The 19,843-nt window shown below is 48.8% G+C and overlaps 1 protein-coding gene across 3 annotated transcripts in view; it reads right to left on the reverse strand.

The window, feature by feature from the left end:
- Window positions 1–1,902: 1,902 nt before the first annotated feature.
- SMARCC1 (SWI/SNF related BAF chromatin remodeling complex subunit C1) overlaps window positions 1,903–19,843 on the reverse strand; it is a gene marked incomplete at its 5' end in the record, with an annotated part of 93,709 nt that continues 75,768 nt past the window's right edge. The window contains 3 exons of one of the 3 annotated variants that reach the window (XM_082316726.1): window positions 1,903–3,883; window positions 5,542–5,718; window positions 18,985–19,243. In XM_082316726.1, coding sequence (XP_082172852.1) covers window positions 3,798–3,883; window positions 5,542–5,718; window positions 18,985–19,243 — 522 coding nt within the window. In that variant the 3' untranslated portion in view covers window positions 1,903–3,797. Of the gene's footprint in view, window positions 3,884–5,541; window positions 5,719–6,741; window positions 6,908–17,174; window positions 18,188–18,984; window positions 19,244–19,843 lie in introns of those variants that run through there. The other 2 variants (XM_082316728.1, XM_082316727.1) reach the window with 2 other exon arrangements.

A 19,843-nucleotide genomic window follows, 5' to 3' on the forward strand; every position in this document is an offset into this window, starting at 1 on the left:
CACCCAGCTCCGCGCTGCCGCTGATTGTCTGGGGCACATCGTTTCCTACCGGGATTTGGGGGGATTAGTCCTCGGGATGGGCGCTGGCGATAGCCATCGGGGTTAGCTCCAGCTGCATTGTACTCGGTGCTATGAAACCCGCAGCGCTGGAAAAGGAGTTTCCAGCCTTGCCAAATCCTTCATTTTAAAGTCTCTCCGTGAGAAAGGCACAGGAATTGAAATAACGGTGTCAGAGGACAACGCGCGCTCGCACACTCAGACGCCTCGAACTCTTTAGGTGTCCCAACGTGTATTTTTGGCTTTAAGTCAGCCAGGAAAAAAAACCAAAACAAAACAAACCCGCAGCTTTGAGGAACCACATGGTGGAGCTGGCATCGCCAGACAGGATGCATCTGCAACGGGGCGTTTTAGGATATTACGAGGCAGCGGAGGCAAGCGCAGGCAGGGGGTGCGAACGCCCGGTCCCGCTCCCCGGCCGCTGCCCCATCGCTCCTCCTGCCAACAAGGCGACGGCGCTGAGAAACGAAACCCATGCACCAAAGCTCCCACCTGGAGTACGAAACCATTCAGATAAAGACCGATTTACTCCCTAGCCCCAGCCCACGCCATGCCCCCGCAGCTCGAGCAGCCCCGGGCCTCTGGTGCTTGCTCCCACCCCTCCGCAGGGCCGCTGCGGGGGACCTGGATGTCCCTGCCTCCAAAGTGCGGTCCCAACCTGCACCTACACCTCCGCTCAACTTCACTTTTAATTACTGTAAGCCAACAGCCCGGTCTCAGCCATATTCTGTGACTGCAAAGCTTTAACGGCCCATAAATAGAAAAAACTGTTGAAGAACCGACACCGTCATCTGCCGTATTCTTTGCGTTCCTTAGGGAAAAGGGCTTCGAGACGAGATGAGACGGGTGCGATGGCGCGGGACGAGCCTCGCTGGAGACGCCTGGAGCGCGAAGGCAGAGAGCTCCCCCCTTCCCTGCCGGGCCCCAAGGAGGGAGCCCAGCGAGGGAGCACCCCCAGCTCCCGGCCCCGGGACCTGCCGGGCCAGCCGAGGAGTCGTCCCCCCGGGGATGGGGCTTTCGTGGGGTGTCCCAGACCTGGGGCCACATCTCCCCCCCGTGCTTTCCCTTCTTCGGCTTCAGGGAATTGGGAACAGCGGGCATCGCACATCTAGGACGCCCGGGAAGAAGTGCCATTAATACGCTTCTTCGGAGGGAAAAGCTCTTACTTGGTGAAGCAGCAGGAGCGTTTAGAATATAATCCAGATTGAATTCCTGGTTTCAGTTTAATCAAAAAGGGAAACTGTCCTGGCAGCCCCTGGAGCCCTGCAGGAGAGGACAAGAGATCTGAACAGGCATCTGAATTAAACAATTAACAGCGAAGCTGGTTCGGGAATAGGGGAACGGCGGGACCCCGCTAGGCCAGCGTGCCCAGGCCTCCTCTATTAAAATCTGCCACTTCACAGCACTTCTTTCAAGTGTGTGATTCGACTGGGAACGCGAGCCCGAGCAATCGTCCGAGTGAGCACAGCGAGACAGCGAGGAAGCAGGAATCAAACAGAAATAATCCTTCTGGGCCTCGAATGCTGTTTGACTTCGTCCGCATTCATTAAGCTTTTTAAACCTGAAATACCGTTTTGCAAAGCGGCGGATCACCGAGCGCACTGCGAGGGGCCTTCGCTTACCTGCTTTGGCGCCGGGTAAAAAGCTCCGGCTTTGTACTTAGTCCATCGTAGTCAAGACGCAGCCCCAAAAATACGTTTGTGTCGTATTAACAGTTCTCAGCTCATTCACAACACACAGCGAAAGGAGACTCCAGACAAAGTGGCACAAGCTTTGTACAAAAACCACTTTTTTTTTTTTTTATTTCACAAAATTGGGTGGCTGTGTTGCAGGAATAAAACCGGCCCTATACATAGGATCAGATGAAAAAGTCAGCACACGTATTATTTATACAGAAACACAGCAGTGTCAAGAATTCAGGTACTCTGTAGGATCATCACTAGTACAGTAAAAAATAGTCTCCATCTGGATCCTTTATATTTGAAGTTGATCACGCTAAAAACAACCTGAGGTTATTCTAAACTGGACTACAGTCTGAACCAGAAAATCCCATGCTCACCCCAAAGACCCTGGAGGGAAAGGTAACGCTGGGGATGAAGTTCCTTTGTGGGAGGTGGAAGGCAGGCAGGCCCTGACCGTTCTCTGCTAGGCACTGTGGATTCTCAGAGTTTGACGGTGGAAAGCATCGTTCCTACGCGCTGGAGGTAAGGAGGCTGCAGACGATCGCCTGCGCGCGCAGCGGATGCGCAGGCAGCCCAGAAATGGTTACTCCGCACTCCTGCGCTCTCGGGACCTGGGAAGTTCAACCGTTAACATCGCTCAGTCAATCCCCTGAGTGCTCTTCAACGCAAACCCTTTTTTTTATGGTGTAAGTGGTTCTGCAGGTTTCAGATTATTTGGGAGCGCTCTCTCCGGTCAAGCCTTACACCACCACCTTGCACTCGGTCGCTGAAAGCCGCCCTTTAAATAAGCGAGCAGTCTTCAGAGCCTTGGCAAGGAAACCCGTCAAACCCTCTGAACGCCAGGATGAGGGCAGAGAACCCGAACCACAGCCGGCGTAGGATTTTTCGCAATCGCTAACGACGAGCAAACAAGCAGTTCTGGCGGTCTGGAGGTCCGCAGCGGCAGCGCCGCGCCGGCGGTCTCGCTCAACGAGCGCTCCTAGGTTGGCCGGCTGAAGCTGCTCCCTCACCCGCGACCACGCGGACCACGCAAGGTCGGCGTGCGGAAGGCGTCACTCGTCCCGAAGACGCGTACCACGGTCGCTGACTCTGCCCACCTCGGCTGTCCGCAGGAGGTAGTTCTGGCATTCGCACCCCAGCCATCCCAACCCAATCCCGTATGCTAGCACTTCATCGCTATCTACTTTTTTTTTTTTTTGTTTTGTTCATTTTAAAAAGTAAAAAGTATATGCTCCAAAAAGAGGGACTAAAAATCATGGTTTTATTCCTCAGTTGGCTACTGTACCAAACTACTCAGAGGGAAGGTTCAACTACCACCTTCAAAGGCAAAAGAAAGGTAAAAACTGGAGCAAGAAAACTCCTACCATTGAGTGGTTTTATTCCAATTGATTCACTCCTGGCTTCATTCGCACTGGATCAATATTTTCTTTAATAAGTTAGCGAGGCAGCCCCAGGACTCGGCCGCTGTCCTTAATGATCAGGTATCTGTAACGAACACGGCTGGCATTCCTGCACCTTCCGTGCTACGGCATGCCCTTATTTTCCTTCTCTGCTCAAAACACTGGTTTGGCATCTGATCTTGATGCTTTGCTCTACCCGGAGAACCCAAAACATTAAACCACAGGTGGAGTGGGCATGTGCTACATCCTAAAGCTCAGTGAATGCCTCCACCTGAAAAGCTTGGTTTTTTTACCCTCCCCAGGAGAACCCAAAGCTCAAAACACCAAGACGAAAGAAACCAGAGCTGAGCACGCTCTGAAAGGCAAGCAGACCAAAGCGTAAAGGACTTCCCACCAGCAACATGGGAGGCACTACTGGCATCTTTGATCTAAAGCTTCCCCAAAGGAACGCCAAGTACTGCCAGGTTACGAGCAGCGAGGGGGGGGGGGGGGAAAGACGCTGTGCATATGTGCTTGTATATGTGTATGTATAGGCACACATACACGACCGGGGCAGGCCGACGGGAGGTGAAAACCTCCCGAGGAAACAGAAGGTAACTGAGGAATTCATTTTTGGTCACCACTATGTTGCTGTAGAAGTTCCTTCTTCCTTGACTGCTTACGGAGCGGCTGAGGCCGGCGGGGCTCCTGCCGGAGGTGGGGTCACCCCTTCCGCTGGCGGAGGCGGCTGTGCAGGAGGGGGATCTGCAAAAAACAGCAGAGGAGCAGTGAGCAGGACACCAGGAGGGGCCGAACGTGGAAAAGGAACCCAACGCAAACGCCCCGATGTCTATACGCCTCTGGAGATGCGGTTGTCCGAGGGGAAAGCAGCAAGGACCGGCCCCAGACATGGCCACGACTGCAGCATCCTCGTCTCTTAAGCTTCACGTGAAGCTCCACTGCACGATTTATTGTGCTTTTCAGCCACTAAGCACTGCGTGGACTCCGAAAGAGGAAAGGTAAAAAAAAAAAATCCCTGTTTTTACAGAAAAGATGACAGGCATGCAGCTCAGTAGCTGGCAAAGTTCACGTCAAGCAACTTTCAGAGCCGGAATTAGCATTTCTCATCGCCCAGCTCTGTGCTCGAGCCTTTAGATTATGGCTCTTTTCTATTTAAAATAGATGGAACAATAGACTTTATATAAACAGAGCCTGCACTTAAGCTCTGAGCAGCGTATGTAGGTTAAAGCAGAGGGATCCACAGATGCAGCAAGTAGGAGGAAAGAAACGGAGGATACAAAAGGCCAGCTTTCACGCACAGAGAGGAGATGTTAATGGAACATGACTGACTTGTTTAGTAGGGGAGGAAAAAAAAGAAATTAAGATAGGGGAAGAGAGCAAGCAGGAATACAACCTGACATAAGATATTCCCAGTGGTAGAGGCTCAGAAAAAGGGAAGGAAAACTAAGTAAAGCTAGAGCACCAGAAGAATAAGGAGCAAATGTCTGAACTAAAATAGCACCAGAATTGAGTATTTCGTGCTTCTGCTGGTTAGCACCGATGAGTCAGTACTCCTCAGCAACTCCCTTCAGCTGAAGCCAAAATGGGATGGCTTTTCCCAGTTATTTTTTGGGAGAGGTACTACAAGCGATCACAATTCCTGCCCGTCCGGTGACGGTTACGCTAAACAACATTTTTGGGGTTAAGACTGCTGCGCTGCAGCAGACCGGCGGCTTGTCCCAGGCTAAAACCAATGCAGACACCGTATCGAGGAATCCCTGACGGAGCGTCCTACACCAGCCACGCCAGCTTCTCCTTTGCTTTCGGGGTTTGGCCACATTCTCACGCTCATTCAAGTGACACCCACACAGCGGCTACTGACTTCAGCTGCTTTTTTTGGTTAGCATAAATTTTCATTTTCGGAGGCGTAGGTATTTATATCATGTAAGGAGCATTCTCAATATACCTTTTGCTTCTTCCTAATTAGGACCTCCTCTTTCTAATGTCACGGCGCTAAGTTTTCAGTAAGGTACTGTTGAACCGAATTATATTCTGACCTCTGCTATTTAAGGATTTAGATATCGTTAATTCCTGAACCTCTACCGTGCATTCTTCCAGACTAAAGTCAGGAGTGGTTTTTGATGATGACCACAGAGCCTTAGTGTCACTATAAATAAAATAAGGGATGTTATAAATAAAATAAAGGACAATGGAGTATGTTTGGATGCCTAGAGGGGAGACAAGCACTTAAAGCTTCAAGCACACCTCTGGCACCAGTTTTTGGCTGCCAGCATGCACAGATCCCATTATTCCTGCAGCAGATAAAGGGATTTCAACTACAATGACTTTCCCAGCAACAAGACAAGCGACAGAAAAGCCACGCCAGGTATACTGAAAACATTTTCTGCTGGAGATCCACTTACACATGCCATTTGGAGCTGCTAGAGGAACGCGAGGCCCAATTAGGTTTCCTGACATCGGTGACATGCCAGGCGGGGGGGGACCACCGCCGGCCGGGTGGATGTTGGCTGACACGCTTGGCATCATCCGGCCTGGCATGGGCTGTCCAGGTATCATCGAACCGGGCCCCGGCATCTGACCTGCAAGAGCAGCGAAGAGACACGATCATGAGATTCACGTGAAACATGATCAGAAGAGAAAAACGGAGTCTAGCCGTTCTCCAAGCAGTGAGAAAAACAAGTCTTGTGCATGACAGCCAGCTCCGTCCACGCTCCAGGCACCCGAGGAAAGGCCTTTTCATCCCCCCAGAGTCAACACGCTCCCTTCAGGAGGAACCGCGGGGCGCTTGTCACCTCTCGAAAACATCAGCACAAGAGGCAAGTGGAAGGTAACGCTCGCAGTCACAACCCAACATTTCAAGTCAACCCCTGCTAAAAAGGCATTTGATAGTAATCTGAACGCAGGCGCGGGAAACAAATTGCACTAGAATAACAAGGCAAAGTAAGAGCGCTTGATGGAAAAAAAAAAAAAAAAAAAAAGCGGCCACAAAGCCTAATGGATTAATTTGGTGGGAGAAATGAAATCATACAGTTAAAAACTGGACTGTAAAGAAATTTCCGCTATAACAAACCCCATTCTGATGTCAGGGAGGGTTCCAGTAAGTCTTCCGTACAGATCAGCTCTGTAAGAGACCTTTGTGTTTCAGCTGCAAAAAGGAACTGCTAGAATCGCCCAGCTTTGGACACCTACAACTTGCTGATTGATGCTTTAAAACCTCATTTGAAGAGATTATTTTGCATAATCCAATTACATTTACTTTTACACACTTAAATAAAGGTACGGTGTTTTAGTTAGAAAAGCTGCTCTTAGGCATGGATTGTAAAGGCTTCCTTCAGAAGAGCTCATTCCACCCCAAACCCCGGGCAATTATGTGAAATAAAGTGTGCTGACAGAACCCTCACACACAAAAAAGGCTCTGAACATACATAAAAAGCATCATAGCCACACCAGTGGCTAAAGCCAAGAAAGCGGGAGCTCCCTATTTGGGACTGAGTTAATACTTTGGCACAAACGCTATTAACTCTTACTTAAACTCAGCTTTGGAACAAGAGCTTTGAGTAATATTTTGTTGACATCTGTTACTTCCATTTTCTAGGACGTCGGGAAGTTGCAGTGGCTCACAGGCTATCGCCCAAAGCAGGCGGGTTCCAGCTCTGGCGAGCATCCTCCGCTCAGAGGTAGGACCACAGGAGGACGCAGGAGCCTCAGACAGAGCTCAAAGAGGAGACAGCGGGCTCGTCCGTGCCCGAACGCTTGGGAATTCCTGACCTGGAAGAAGAATGATCCGCGCTTTAAAAGAACCCTGGTGATCTAAAGCAAACCCTGCTCTTCGGGAACTGTCACTACTTAATGCCTGTACAGACACCTCTGCCCGAGGGCCACGTCCCACGCTCTCCCAGAGCTGAAGTCCACCAGCCATCCTAAATCCTTCTCCATCACTGCCCTTCCACAGAAAGCTAGGAAGAGCGCTCCAAGCACGCAGGAAAACCTACTGAACAATAGTTAAAAAATAAAAACCACAACACAAGTAGATGAACTTGCTCCACTTGCCCAATGTTTGGTGCCTTCGCTAACCACACAAGTCTGCCCTGCTCGGCCACGTCCCTCCAGAAGATGCACATCTTGGATATCTAAAGCACGTGGTAGCTTGTCTAGCCCTCGGTTGCTGGTCTCTGCCTGTAGTTCCATGGTACTTCAAACCAATAACCTGCTCTTTGAGAAAGACAGGCTATCCTTGCAAAAAGGCAAGGCGGGATGACCGTGTAAGGGAGTACTTGCTTCTGAAACCAGAGCCGCTAATGGTCCCAGCGCAAAAGAATCCAGCACACCACGGCCCACTGGCTTCATACAGTCCTGCAGATCTGTGGTAGAGGTGCTGAACCACCTTAAATTCACAGGGACTCTGAAGCTTCAAACCATGATAACATGATACTGGAGCTCCTGGTCACGCAAGCAAGAGGTCCCTGTGCCAGTCTGACGCTGCTTGACCACAGAAGCAAGACCAGCGTACCTGCAAGCAGCAGATATGAAGCTCTACAGAAACCATCAGATTTCTCAAACATTTACAAAGGAAAAGAACTCTGAAAATTCATCCCTGGACACACTCCATCACTGATCAGTGGCCCTGCAGTGCACATCGTGGCATTTCCATCACTATATATTAAAGAGCAGCAGCAGCAGCCAACCAGAAAAGCTGTGTATACATTTGAGCCTTTAATCCCCTCCTTTGTCCCCAGTATTAACAAAATATTTTCTGCTTTGGTGATGGTGAAGAGGTGGTTTTGAAGAAGCCCCTTGGAATCTTTATGCCTCCAGTCAACAGCCTGAAGAAGAAAGAAAAGGCGGGACATTTCCCAAAAGGACACGGCATGCCTTTGCAGGTAACTCAAGGTGACCAAGTCCCATACACAACGAGAACTCCAGCATCTGGTTTCCCCTTTGCAGGCGAGTTGAGCTGGATGTTCCTCAGCGCGGCCCATTTGCCCTCCCCTCCTCGGCAGCAAGCAGGCTGCGGGAGGACCGAAGTCTTACCTCCATCGCAGAATAACTCAGGTTGGAAGGGACCTTAGGTGGTCTCTAGTCCAGCCTCCTCTCAAAGCAGGGTCAGCTCGGAGGTCGGACCACGTTGCTCAGGGCTTTTTCAAGACCCGACTGATCTCTGAAAGCACCAGAGACGGAGACTGCCCCACCTCTCTGTACAACCTGTTTCAGTGCTTGACCTCCTTATATCCCGTCAAAACCTCTCGTCTTCCAGCTTACGCGTCTCTTACTCCCACCACGCATCACTGAGAAGCCCGTCTCCGTCTTCTTGACGACCTCCTCACAGGTATTGTAGGGCTGCTGGTAGGTCCCTCCAAAGCCTTCTCCTCTCCAGGCTGAACAAGCCCAGTTCCCTCAGCCTCTCCATGTGCTCAGGCCCTTGGACCGTCTTCGGTGGCCCTCTGCTGAACTCACTCCAGTTTGTCCATGCCTTTCTTCTACTGGGGGACCCAATCCTCCAGATGTGGTCTAATAACTGCTGAGCAGAGCGGGGGATAATCACATCCCTCGATCTGCTGCCTGCGCTCCTGTTCGTACAGCCTGGGACGCTGTCGGTCCCGGCCGGCTCACGCTCGGCTTGCTGCCCACCAGGACCCAGAGGGCCTCTTCTGCAGAGCTGCGGCTCGGGGTTCGTCCTCCCAGGCACAGGGCTTGGCACTCGTCCTTGCTGACTTTCACAAGGCTTCTGTCCACCCATTCCTCCAGCCTGCCTCAGCCCTCCTGAACGGCAGCCCTGCCCTCAAGCGTATCAACGGATAATACGCAGATAACTGAAGATTTAAGCAGACGCGGCATGAATTTACTGCTGCTGGCATCTGTGCGTCTGTTTTGGTCCAGCTCACTCCGAGATGGAGTGGGCAAAGGGCATGGCAGGCAGCGTGAGAACACTGTCACCGAAAGCCACAGCCCGGCACAGGCTGAGACTTACAGACGTAGTAACCTGTTAGTACGAGAAGTGGGTCAAGAGCTACAGGATCAGTGCTGTCGAGAGACAAAACGCTGTTGGGTTTGCAAACGGCCCCAAACCGCCCATTTGCAGACTCCCCGTCATCGGTTCTGCGCTAGTGCTGAGCTCCTAGGACACCTCGGCTTGGAGCTTCACGCACGAGCACAGCACGGAGGCAAGACGCAAGCAGCTCTTCTGCGCCCCGCGAGGCTGCCCGTCTGCAGAAAGCCGGCTGGGGCTAGGTACGAACTCGGCGCGAACGGATCGGCTCCGAAGCACAGCCTGTCGGAGTGCGCAGCTGCGCAAGGGCAGCTGGCCAAGCTCCAGGAGTCGGGATTTTCCCCCCGATTTGCAGGAGACAGATGTGGGAACTTCTGACGTGCCCGATGTTAAATGATGACCTGTGGCACTACAGTCACAGCAGCTTGAATTGCAGTTGCTGGAAGTTTGGGGTGAAATATTAAAAAAAACCCAAACATGAAAAGAAATGCTGTATCACCAACAATCTCAGCCTACACAGAAGAAAAGGGGACTTATCTGGCCACTTCAGTAACTGATACCCCCTTCTCTTCACGTAGGAAATGTTCTGACAACTTCAACTCAAAGTAGTTACGTTCCAGGAAAAAATTTATATTCTTCCGCTCCATTTCCCTGTGCAAGAAGTCCTCCAAGAGTAGCTTGTATCTTCAGGGGCTGCTTTTGCAAATGCAGTCTATTCCTTAGAGCCCAGAACAGAACACCACCGCAGGTTGGTTTTGTTTCATAGGCAAAGAGGGAATTTGAGCATCTGCCTCACTGTACCGACAGACTGCATATTCCTGGTCGGTTTGAAGTCTTCTGGTGGACTGAAAATAGTATTTAATAGAGAAGCGGAGTCAGTGTAGAGACTTAGGCACACAACTAATGCCCATCACGGTACTTGGGAGAAAGTCTGTACGAGGGAAGGGATGACAGCTTATTTACAGTTACGGGAAAAGCAAATAGGTAGCCTTTATTTCCTTGAATACAGAATTAAAGGTGGCCGTTGAAATTCCTACACTGCAGGTTTAAAAACCCACTTTCACAGAACTTAGTTACCCTTGGAACTCACTCACAAATTCGCAGAGGGTAGGTCTCTCGGTGGCTATGAACACACCGGTTCAAAGCAGCCCCTAGGCACTGAGCATCAAAATGCTCGAGGAGTACGACTGTGGAAGGCTCGCTCTGCATTTACCCCGCTGCTTACAGCCTTCACGAAGCATTTGCCTGCAGATCAAAGACAGCGGTGTGAACCTCTGGGCTGACCCAGTATACACACGCTCGCGATCGGCTCGTGAAAAGTCAAGTTTGCTGGAGATCAGAGCAACGGAGCTCACGTACCAAGCTGTAACATTAGAAACTGTCTGGATCCAGATGAGCTCACGCAAGTGAGATGAGCACTGCTTCCTCCTACCTCCTCATCCTCGCACTCCTCCCGTGCTTTGACTCCAATGCTGTACTCTGAAAGGGCACTGCACAAGAAGAGCAGCCACTTGGTACATCGCGACAACATTATTATGCTGTTAAGAACTCTGGCTTCAAGCAGATCTTTTATTTTTAATCAACTCCTATATTTTCAACACACAAAAAAAGAAACGATTGCAGCTACAAACACGCAGAAGCAAAGTCAGACCAGCAGAAGCAGGTACAGGGCAACTCCAGCTGCTGGGGGCAGGAGGGTGGCAGGGGCTGAACCTTGCCAAAAGAAGAAACTGGAGATAAAACACGGCCCAAAGACGTAGAGGGCTTCGTAGCAAAAGGACGAGACATTCACAGGTACGAGGGATGCTATTCACTGGCAAAAGTACTTTCAGTACTTAAAGGGGGCCTACAAGAAAAACGGGGACAGGCTTTTTAGCAGGGCCTGTAGTGACAGGACAAGGGGGAATGGTTTTAAACTGAAAGAGGGGAGATTCAGACTGGATATAAGGAAGAAATTTTTTACAATGAGGGTGGTGAGACACTGGCCCAGGTTGCCCAGAGACGTGGGAGATGCCCCATCCCTGGAAGCATCCAAGGCCAGGCTGGACGGGGCTCTGAGCACCCTGATCTGGTTGGAGATGTCCCTGCCCATGGCGGGGGTGGGACTGGGTGGCCTTGAGAGGTCCCTTCCATCCCAAACCATCCTGTGATTCTATGAAAATGAAGGTTGACGAGGGAGCAAAAAAAATGTAAGAATTGGAACACCGCCGCTGTGTTTCAGAAGACTGGGAAAGCTGGGAACTGAGAAATCCCCAGCCTGGGAGCTGCCCCTTGACAGGAGCCTCAACCTCCCCAAGCGTAATTTGGCCATCTTCCTTCTCACACCACATGCCTACAAGACTCTCTTCGCACTAATGAAGTGATTAATATTAAAAAGCCTCTTCTGAAACACCTGAATCGGACTTACTACACACTGAGCGGCTTCACATGGGGTCTTACACTTAGCTCTAACACCGGGCAAGTATTCCTTCAGTGAGAGAAAGGCTGTCAAACCTGCAGCAATGCAAAGATTCAGGGACTATGTTTTATATTCAAATCAACCACAGTCAAGCTAAAATCGCCACTAAACAGAAATTAAATCAACTTTAAAAAAGGTTGTTTCTTCATAAATGCAACGTGTGTCATGACTCCAAATCTCGTAACGATGCTCGTTGGGAAGCACCCTATCTGAGTCAAGGAATCTGTAAAGCTTTTTTCTCTCTTAAATCTTGGAGATTGAAAGATAAGTGGCACTGCAGTTCTACTGAAGACACCCATAAGCTGAGAAGCTCCTCTGTGTTTGAGTAGAGGGTTGGCTGCCCGTTTTTTGCTTTCCTGACACGGTGTGCAACAACTCAATCTTACCATTAGCTTAAGGTACTCGCACAGGAACAATCCTATCACACAGCAGAACTCCAAGATGCTGAAGTTGAGCAGTAATCAAGCAACACCCAACCAAACTGGGACTAAGAAAGGGGAAATTACTACCACCACTATGGCAAAAATGAAGTCCTATTTCTATAGAGATCGTACTTTTTTTTCATTTTACAAGAGATACCGCTTCAAGACAGCGGCTCAAGCATAAAATGTGGATGTGTGACCTACATAAGGGGGAGAGCTTAAAAACAGCAGACGCAGGAAGAGATAAAGCCAAAAGGTTCAATAAAACGAGATTTAGCAGACTAAAAAAAATCCTTTACACGTTAGAGATTGTAGACATTTTCTAATGCATGCTCTGAAGCATTCCACTATTAGCAAACTGCCAACTGCAGATTCACATAACAGTGAAACGGATGAGGAACGGTTTTTGAAGGATCTCCAAGGTCTTTATCTCTATTAAATAAGCCTCTACCTCTATTAAATCAGCTACTTGAGGGGCACTGGAGTGGTAAACAGTTTTAGCATTTTTGTTTCAGTGTTGTAGCAGCCGACGGGGCATGATGCACAAAGCTTGGAGCCGATTCAAATCCTCCTGCACACCTCTCCCTATTTACTGTTGAAAGAGAAAATCTGCAAACGCAGCCAGTGCTACGTGGAGGGAGTCCCTCCTTTGGCAGCCAGGATTTCGGAGAGGGGCAAAGCAGGCTGCACTCCGACGCTCCTCCGATATCCATCGGGGACGTGCCTTGCCGAAATCTCGCTCTCCTGCTACTGAATGAATTGTTTCACACAGTCCTGATGTGGGAACAAGCAGAGAACTGCTCCTGGGGATGCCTGCTAGCTTCACTGCAGAGCAGCTCTGCAGCAGCACTGCAAGATGTGCTCCTTCCCACCGGGAATGGTTTTCAGAAGCTTCGGAAATCTGCACTTCTAACCAACCTGCCAGACACGTCCCTTCCTTGGGCACGTCCTCCCCTCGCACGCGCTGCAGCAGACAATCCCACAGCCACGAACTGTGAATAATTAACCACAATAACTCATTTAGCATTGCGTCTCGGGGGAGAGGGAGAATTTCCACTTCACTTGCGTATTGCATTTCTGTCACTCCCCTCTGGCGTGATTCACCCGGCGCTGACGACGGAGGCATCGGCGTGCTGAAGTCAGACACCTCCGAACGCCGAGGTGCGCCGCGCCGGGCTTGCGGGGCCGCGGCATCCACCACGCCTCCCAGCCGAGGGATCACCATTATTTTTCTACAACAAAGCACGTCCGCTGGAAGATATTTTGTCAAGAAGCTGCTTAGCGTGTCACACCAGCAAGGACAACCATTCTGCGAGGCAGCACTAGTAACCTTCAAATATTAATGCATCTTCAATAATACATTCTTGGAAGGAGTTAGGAGCTGCTCAAACTTACTGGAGAAGCTCTGCAGATGGTAAGATGACAGGGCAAGTCACGAAAATATCATCCAGCATCCGCAGAGGAATCGCTGTCCCCTGGTCGACTCCGATTTACTATGCTAGCCCCGTAACGCCCCTGCCCAGCCAGGTTTTCATATAGTCAAGAATATACCAGAAAGCACCCAACGTGGCTTGAATGTTTCCGCATTACCCACCACCGAAACACCTTGCAAACCCACAACTACGCACGCGTTACGGCGCGTATTACTGTGGATGAATACCGCAAACCCATTTACCACCCGTAGGACTTTGCTTTCCTTTTATCTGACTACTCCCTGCACGTCTCCTGCCAGCAAGCTCAGTACGTGCGATGGATAAAAAGAAAGCGCTGACAGTTCTTAGAAAATATTTACCAAAAGGAAGTGAACTCAAAACCCTTATCTGTACCAAAAAAATCCTGGAACTGCAATCAGTCTAATGGGAAAGTAAATAGCATCCAGTAGCTCAGTTTAAACCCACAAGTTTTAAATAATGGAATGCACAACACTCACTCGAAAAGCCACAAGCCCAAAATCACTTACAAAGCATTCTTTTGAATATTCCAACCATCGACAGAAAATTATGCAAAATATATTGGGGGAAAAGGTTATTAAAGTTACTCATCCAGCGTCAGGGAAGGTGTATCCTTACCTCCTTATTCCATTTCTGCTTTGGGTCAGCAATGATTTACCAGCTGAAAACCCCCCTTAATGACAGCTATTAATGCATCTCTCTCTCTTCCTCCAAGAATTTCAAGAAGTTTCTCATATTACGCACCGCAAGTATCACTCGTACAGGGCGCTTAGCATTTCACAGATAGCCAGAACAGTGCACAAAGCAATCAATAACGTGCTTCAAATGATACGACCAGCAGCACGGCTGGTAACACAGGAAGAAACTGGGAATTTTATTTTCTGTTCTAATTACCAGGTACAGCTTTTCACAGCAAAATTGGAATCCAATTTTATTTTTCTATTTTAAAAGTCTTCATTCCAGAGGAGAGAACAAAATCAGCTCAGTCAAAATGAAGTTAAAAAAAATCTGGGAAATGAGCTAGTCGCGGGCCTTGTCTGAAATCGGTGCCTGCGCCCAAGAACGGCAACATCTGCTCATCGAGCTGACCAGAACCTCATCACACCCAGGCGCCAAAGGACAAACTGAAGGCAGCCAGAGGCAGAACACAGGCTTGCACTGGAGAGGCAGGCATCAAGTTAAACCGTACGTCCCAGCAAACCGATAACAGAGCTCCGTTTCAACCTTGACTAGCAAAAAGACAAGTTTATCCAGACCCAGAAATAAAAAGCCATGGGAGAAGCCGCAAAAACTTTAAAGAAGCCTCCCTGGCTGTGCGTTGTATGCTGTCCGCTGGAAGATTTTTGCTGTAAGTGAATTCACCAACAGCTCTCCTCTCTGGGGGAGCAATCCTGGCTCGTCCGACTTCTCTCTCACCAAACCTGCCCGCGGGCGCTGGCCTCTGGGCTGATTTCAGCTCTTCGGCACGTCCCGACAAATCCTGCGGTCCAGGAGAACCAGACGTGGCCACGCCGATGAAAACCGGCTCACTGCAAAGCCTGACCCTCGACGGGAGATGTTCACCAGCTGTTTCCAGAGACTGACATCTAAGCTAAAGAACATTTTTCTAGAAAAAGCTTCACTGTTAACTTTTAGTTAAGAGATCTGGCTTAACTGCTTCTGCCTCTGCATCCAGAAAAGCCATAAGCAGGAATTGATTTTTTCTTCCTTCCATTTATAAACGCCTTTTCAGATCCTTTCATCACTTTGTTTCCTACCATCTCTTCAGCTTTCATCAATCACTTTAAAGACATCCGACTTAGCATTTTATTCACGGTCTACTGAACCAACAGTGACACTTTTCGTCAATATTAAGGTCAGAAACCTGTTTGAGAACATCAGGGAGAACCAAGGTAAAGTCTGGGGTTAAAACCAGGCGGCTGAAGAGGAAATTGTGAAGGGCATTTCCACCTCCAGCTTCCCTCGGGGCCGTGTTTTGGAAGGTTGCCCACTGGTGCTTCTCACTTACTGCGAAGTTGTTTGGGGATTTTTCTCTAACGCAAACCGAACGGGTCAGCTCTTCCCGCAGAGCTGTTAGACAGACCAGCGGGCAGCGGCTTGGCTAAGTCTCCAATAACCTCTTTGTATCTGAATGAAGAATTACGCCATGGTATTCATCACTGAGGTTCCTTGAAATCGGCCACCTTAGGGAAAGCAGGTTGTTATTGGAGAGAAGCTGAGAACTCGGGTGAGGAAAATGCTCCTCCTTCTTACAAAAGCCTGTCAAGCCCTGCACCGGGAAGCAGGACACCAACAGCCCTCTGAAGCCAGAGGTTCAGCTACAGGACCAACAGCAGCAAAAAGAGAGTTTTCAGATTTCTTCTGCAAGTCTGTCTCAGCCCTCTCTAGCAGGGGTTACCTCTGCCAGGTGAAATTCATCTACCCGCACCCTCCACATGTCGGCATCTCCCCCCAGACTGCAGGAGACCCACGGGCGGGCACGCAGCGAGGGAACTGAGGGATGTGTGGTCATTAAGGTGAAGATCACCAGTTTGTTTCAAGGGATCCCAAATTGGCAACCGAGCAGCAAAACTGGCTGCTGATCTATGTATGTACAAGTTTGTCATGAAAGCGTTGCACTATTAATGCTCTGAGACTTACAAGTCCAATAAAGACGCCCCAGCTGCCCTCAGGACGTGAAAGTAAGGAAGATACGTAGGACACGACAGAAGTTACTATTTACACCCACACTCCCAGGACCGGCTCAGAGTTTAAGCGCTGAACTCACTCGAGGAAACAGTGAACTTTTCCGTTTTCTCTCCTTGCCCTCAAGTTACACAAAGCTCCCCTGTGAAGCCAAGGAGCTTTGGTACCAAGCTGTGGACTTCCCAAGCATTTCTGAACAACCTTAAGGGCCGCCACTGCAGAGCCTGAGGAAAAGCGACTGTTCTGTTTTCTAGGCAAGATCACCTGGGATATGATAGAAGCAGCAGAGGGGTTTGCCTTCGAACTCTCAAAATCTTTTAAAGGGCCTCTGAATTCTCACCTTCACAAAAATATCAAACCAGTGAGCTGTCGGAGCAGGTAAAGGGCAGGATCCTGTACCTGCAAGGCATGAGACAGCACCAGATGCTGCAGTCGCAGGAGCCAGAAGTGCTGCGCCTCATCCGTCAGTTTGCCACCCTCTAACAGGAGGGGTGGTGGTGGTGGAGAAGTCAATCTATTGACTAACTTTAATCAAATTTGAAAAAGAGACAGCCTGAGTAATTAACACAGTACCACACTCCCCAGAATACACACTGAAAGGGATCACGGGGGATACAGAGGGCCTGGATGGTTATGACGGGGTTGAAGTAATAAGGTATTATGCGAACCAAGGACGTGAATATATTACAAATCAAGTTTTATTAGTCCCCTAGCAAATACAACAATGCATTTAATCTTGTTACGTTTTCAGTCTCAATCGCAGCTTGTAAGTAAGAGCTAGTCTAATGATATGCAATGATCGCCCCCTTTAATCTGCTTTCAATTTGCCATTTTTCCATTTCACAGAACGTCTCTCCATTCTACTGTTGAGTAGACCTGAGCTGTCAATACAGCGTACAACAGACAAATTGAGCTAATATTATTTGAATTTAAAAACCAGACCATGTATTATCACACTGCCAATTCAATTTCAGCAAAACCCAAAACAGCTCCCAAAACAACATCAGCATTAACTTTTTGTCCACAAGTGCATAACGAACCCAGGAGCCCGCTGACTCGGATCCCTTAAGATAGTCAGCGTAAGCATGCAGATCACAAGACTGACTCCTACCTTCCCCTCCGCTGAGCACTACTCCGCATCTGTTGACTGAATCAAGTTTCATTACTATGGAGTTCATTACTATGGAATCAAGTTTCATTACTTACTCACGCAGTTGGATTAGATGCCTCACATTTTCATGGTCATCGGCAAATCCTGCTCGTTTACTACGCACTTGTGCCCTTTTCCAAATCATACACTTAACGTAGGTCTTTTCCCAAGATGAAAACTCAAGCTCCTGCAGGCTTTTTGTTGCCACGTCCTATTTTGGATCATGACACCCCAAACTTCTCCAGCAGCAGCCTACACAAGATCTTCTGAAGTATTTTTGGCTAATAACCAGTCAGGTCTTTTTAGAATGGTTTTTGGTCAAGCAGTTGAGAATTGACGAAAGCTCTCCTCCTTCGCTGCCGTCTAGTCAGACAATCAGGTTGCTCCACGCCAAGTGGTGCTATTCTATTTTAAATTACCATTTCAACAACATTTAGCAGGTATAGTAAAGCCTTCAATTCTAGTTCCCATAAGCATCTTCACAGCAGAAGTACAACGTTTGGTAGCCCCAATCCCTTTTAACAGTAAAACGGTTTAAAGGTGAGACTGCAAATACTGTAAGCGACTTAGTTACTTAGCAGTAGGGCTGTTAGTTTTGCCATGAAGCAGAAACAGTTGTTTTGAATAAACGGCAGTAACATTCTTTTATGCCCAGTGGATGTTCCTCTTCCTGAGGCGAGGCATAGTCATGTAGCCACCTAACTTCTCCGTCCTTCGATATTAGGAATATCTCCACCCTTGGAGATATCTAAACCTCAGGAGGACAAGTCCCTTCAATCTGATCCAGGTGGCCTGGCTCTGAGCAGGAGGCCGGAGCGGGGACTTTCAAGTGACCCTTCTGCACCTCTCATCTGGCACCGAGCACAACCGAAGGGCAGAAGCCAGAAAGCAAAGCCCTGAGGAGGGCACAGGAGCATATCAGAATCAGGTCTCCTGCCAAAGGCAGCTGCTCAAGGAGCTTCCTGCATCTGCTTCTCATTCTGGTCCTTTCCCCTAAGGTTTTTTTGGGTTTTTTTGTTTGGTTGGTTGGGTTTTTTTGTTTTGGTTTTTAACACAGTTAGCTGCGTCATGAACTGGACAGTTTGAAGGAATGATTGTTTTTGAAGGAGCAGAGATCACTGGGCATAAAAAAAAAAAGTCTAAAGAAATACAAACAAGCTAAAAAACATTTGAAAAATACTTTGTGGCTGCTCAATTGTTTACTTTAGAGCTTGGCCTGACTACCTCCAAGGATGGAGACTCCACAACCTCGCTGGGCAACCTGCTCCAGGGTTTGATGACCCTCGCGGGGCATGGGAAGTATTTTTCTGTGTCCGGATGGAATTTCACGCGTTTTAATTTGTGCCCATTGCCTCTTGCCCTGTCACTGGGGGCTACTGAGAAGAGCCTGGCTCTCTCTTTCACTCCCTCCTTTTGGGTATTCATACACCTTGATAAGATACCTCCTCCCCAAACTCCATCTGCACATCTGGTACAGGAGCAAAAGCTATAAAATGAAGCTGCAGTACAAGCACAACTCATCTCTCTAGCAAACCGTATTTCTGTTTTATAAGCAGCGCCGTTATAAACCACTACATGACGCAGACCATCCATTACACCTTCTGCAATTTCACCTGGCAATACCTCTTCCTCTGATTTTACTCTGTTATGAAGGGTGGTTAACAGACGGGGATTTTCACCCTCCAGCTCTTACCTGGCTGTGGTGGGTGAGGTGGTGGCATTTGGTGGTGCATCATAGGGTACGGCGGGGGCTGCTGATGAGGCAGTAAGCCTGGATGTGCCGGGGCCCCAAGGGGGTTCATCCCAGGCCCACTGGAGTGCTGGTGAGACTGCTGTGGGTTTTGGCTGTGCTGCTGCTCCATTTGCTGACGAGCCCTCAATTCAGCGTACTTCAGCTGTTCCATGTGAAAATTCTGGCGTTCTGTCAGCAACTGTTGTCTCTGCTGCTCTAACTATGTCAAAAATAGGGGAAAAAAGGCAAAGCGAAGTCAAGAACTATACATTTAAAATATGTTTCTTATTGATACACAACCGTCAGAGTTGTCCAGGCCATTTTCCAGCTGGAACAGATGAACTCACCTTGTTTGGTCCTAAAGAATCTCTCAGTAATACAACACGTTACTCAATGAGTACTGTGCAGAGCATTCAGCCCTAACACAATTCTAGAAGAAACCGCATGTTTTTCTCTCAATCTTCTGCATGTTGGAACGAGAGGGAACAGGAAACTAAAGAGATTTTCCAGGGCAAGAGCAAAGCAGAATATGTGTGCAATAGCACGAGCTCAGTGATCACAGGCAGGATCCTACCCCGTACCTTTAAGTGTAGGACTTGGACATCATGACAGCCAGACAGCAATGTTTTGCACTATTACGACGACTATTATGCAAAAAACTCATGTCATTAAGGCCAATTAACATAAAATAGGCTACTTTGTTAATTATGAAGCCATACAGAGAGTAAGCAAGCCCCAAACAAAAAGACAAAAAAGCTACAGAAAATATTTCTTACTATTGGGCATTTATATGATTGATCACTGTCTTGGTTAAGGAAGT

This window comes from Platalea leucorodia, assembly GCF_965183815.1.
Source record: "Platalea leucorodia genome assembly, chromosome: 1".
Classification (NCBI taxonomy): domain Eukaryota; kingdom Metazoa; phylum Chordata; class Aves; order Pelecaniformes; family Threskiornithidae; genus Platalea; species Platalea leucorodia.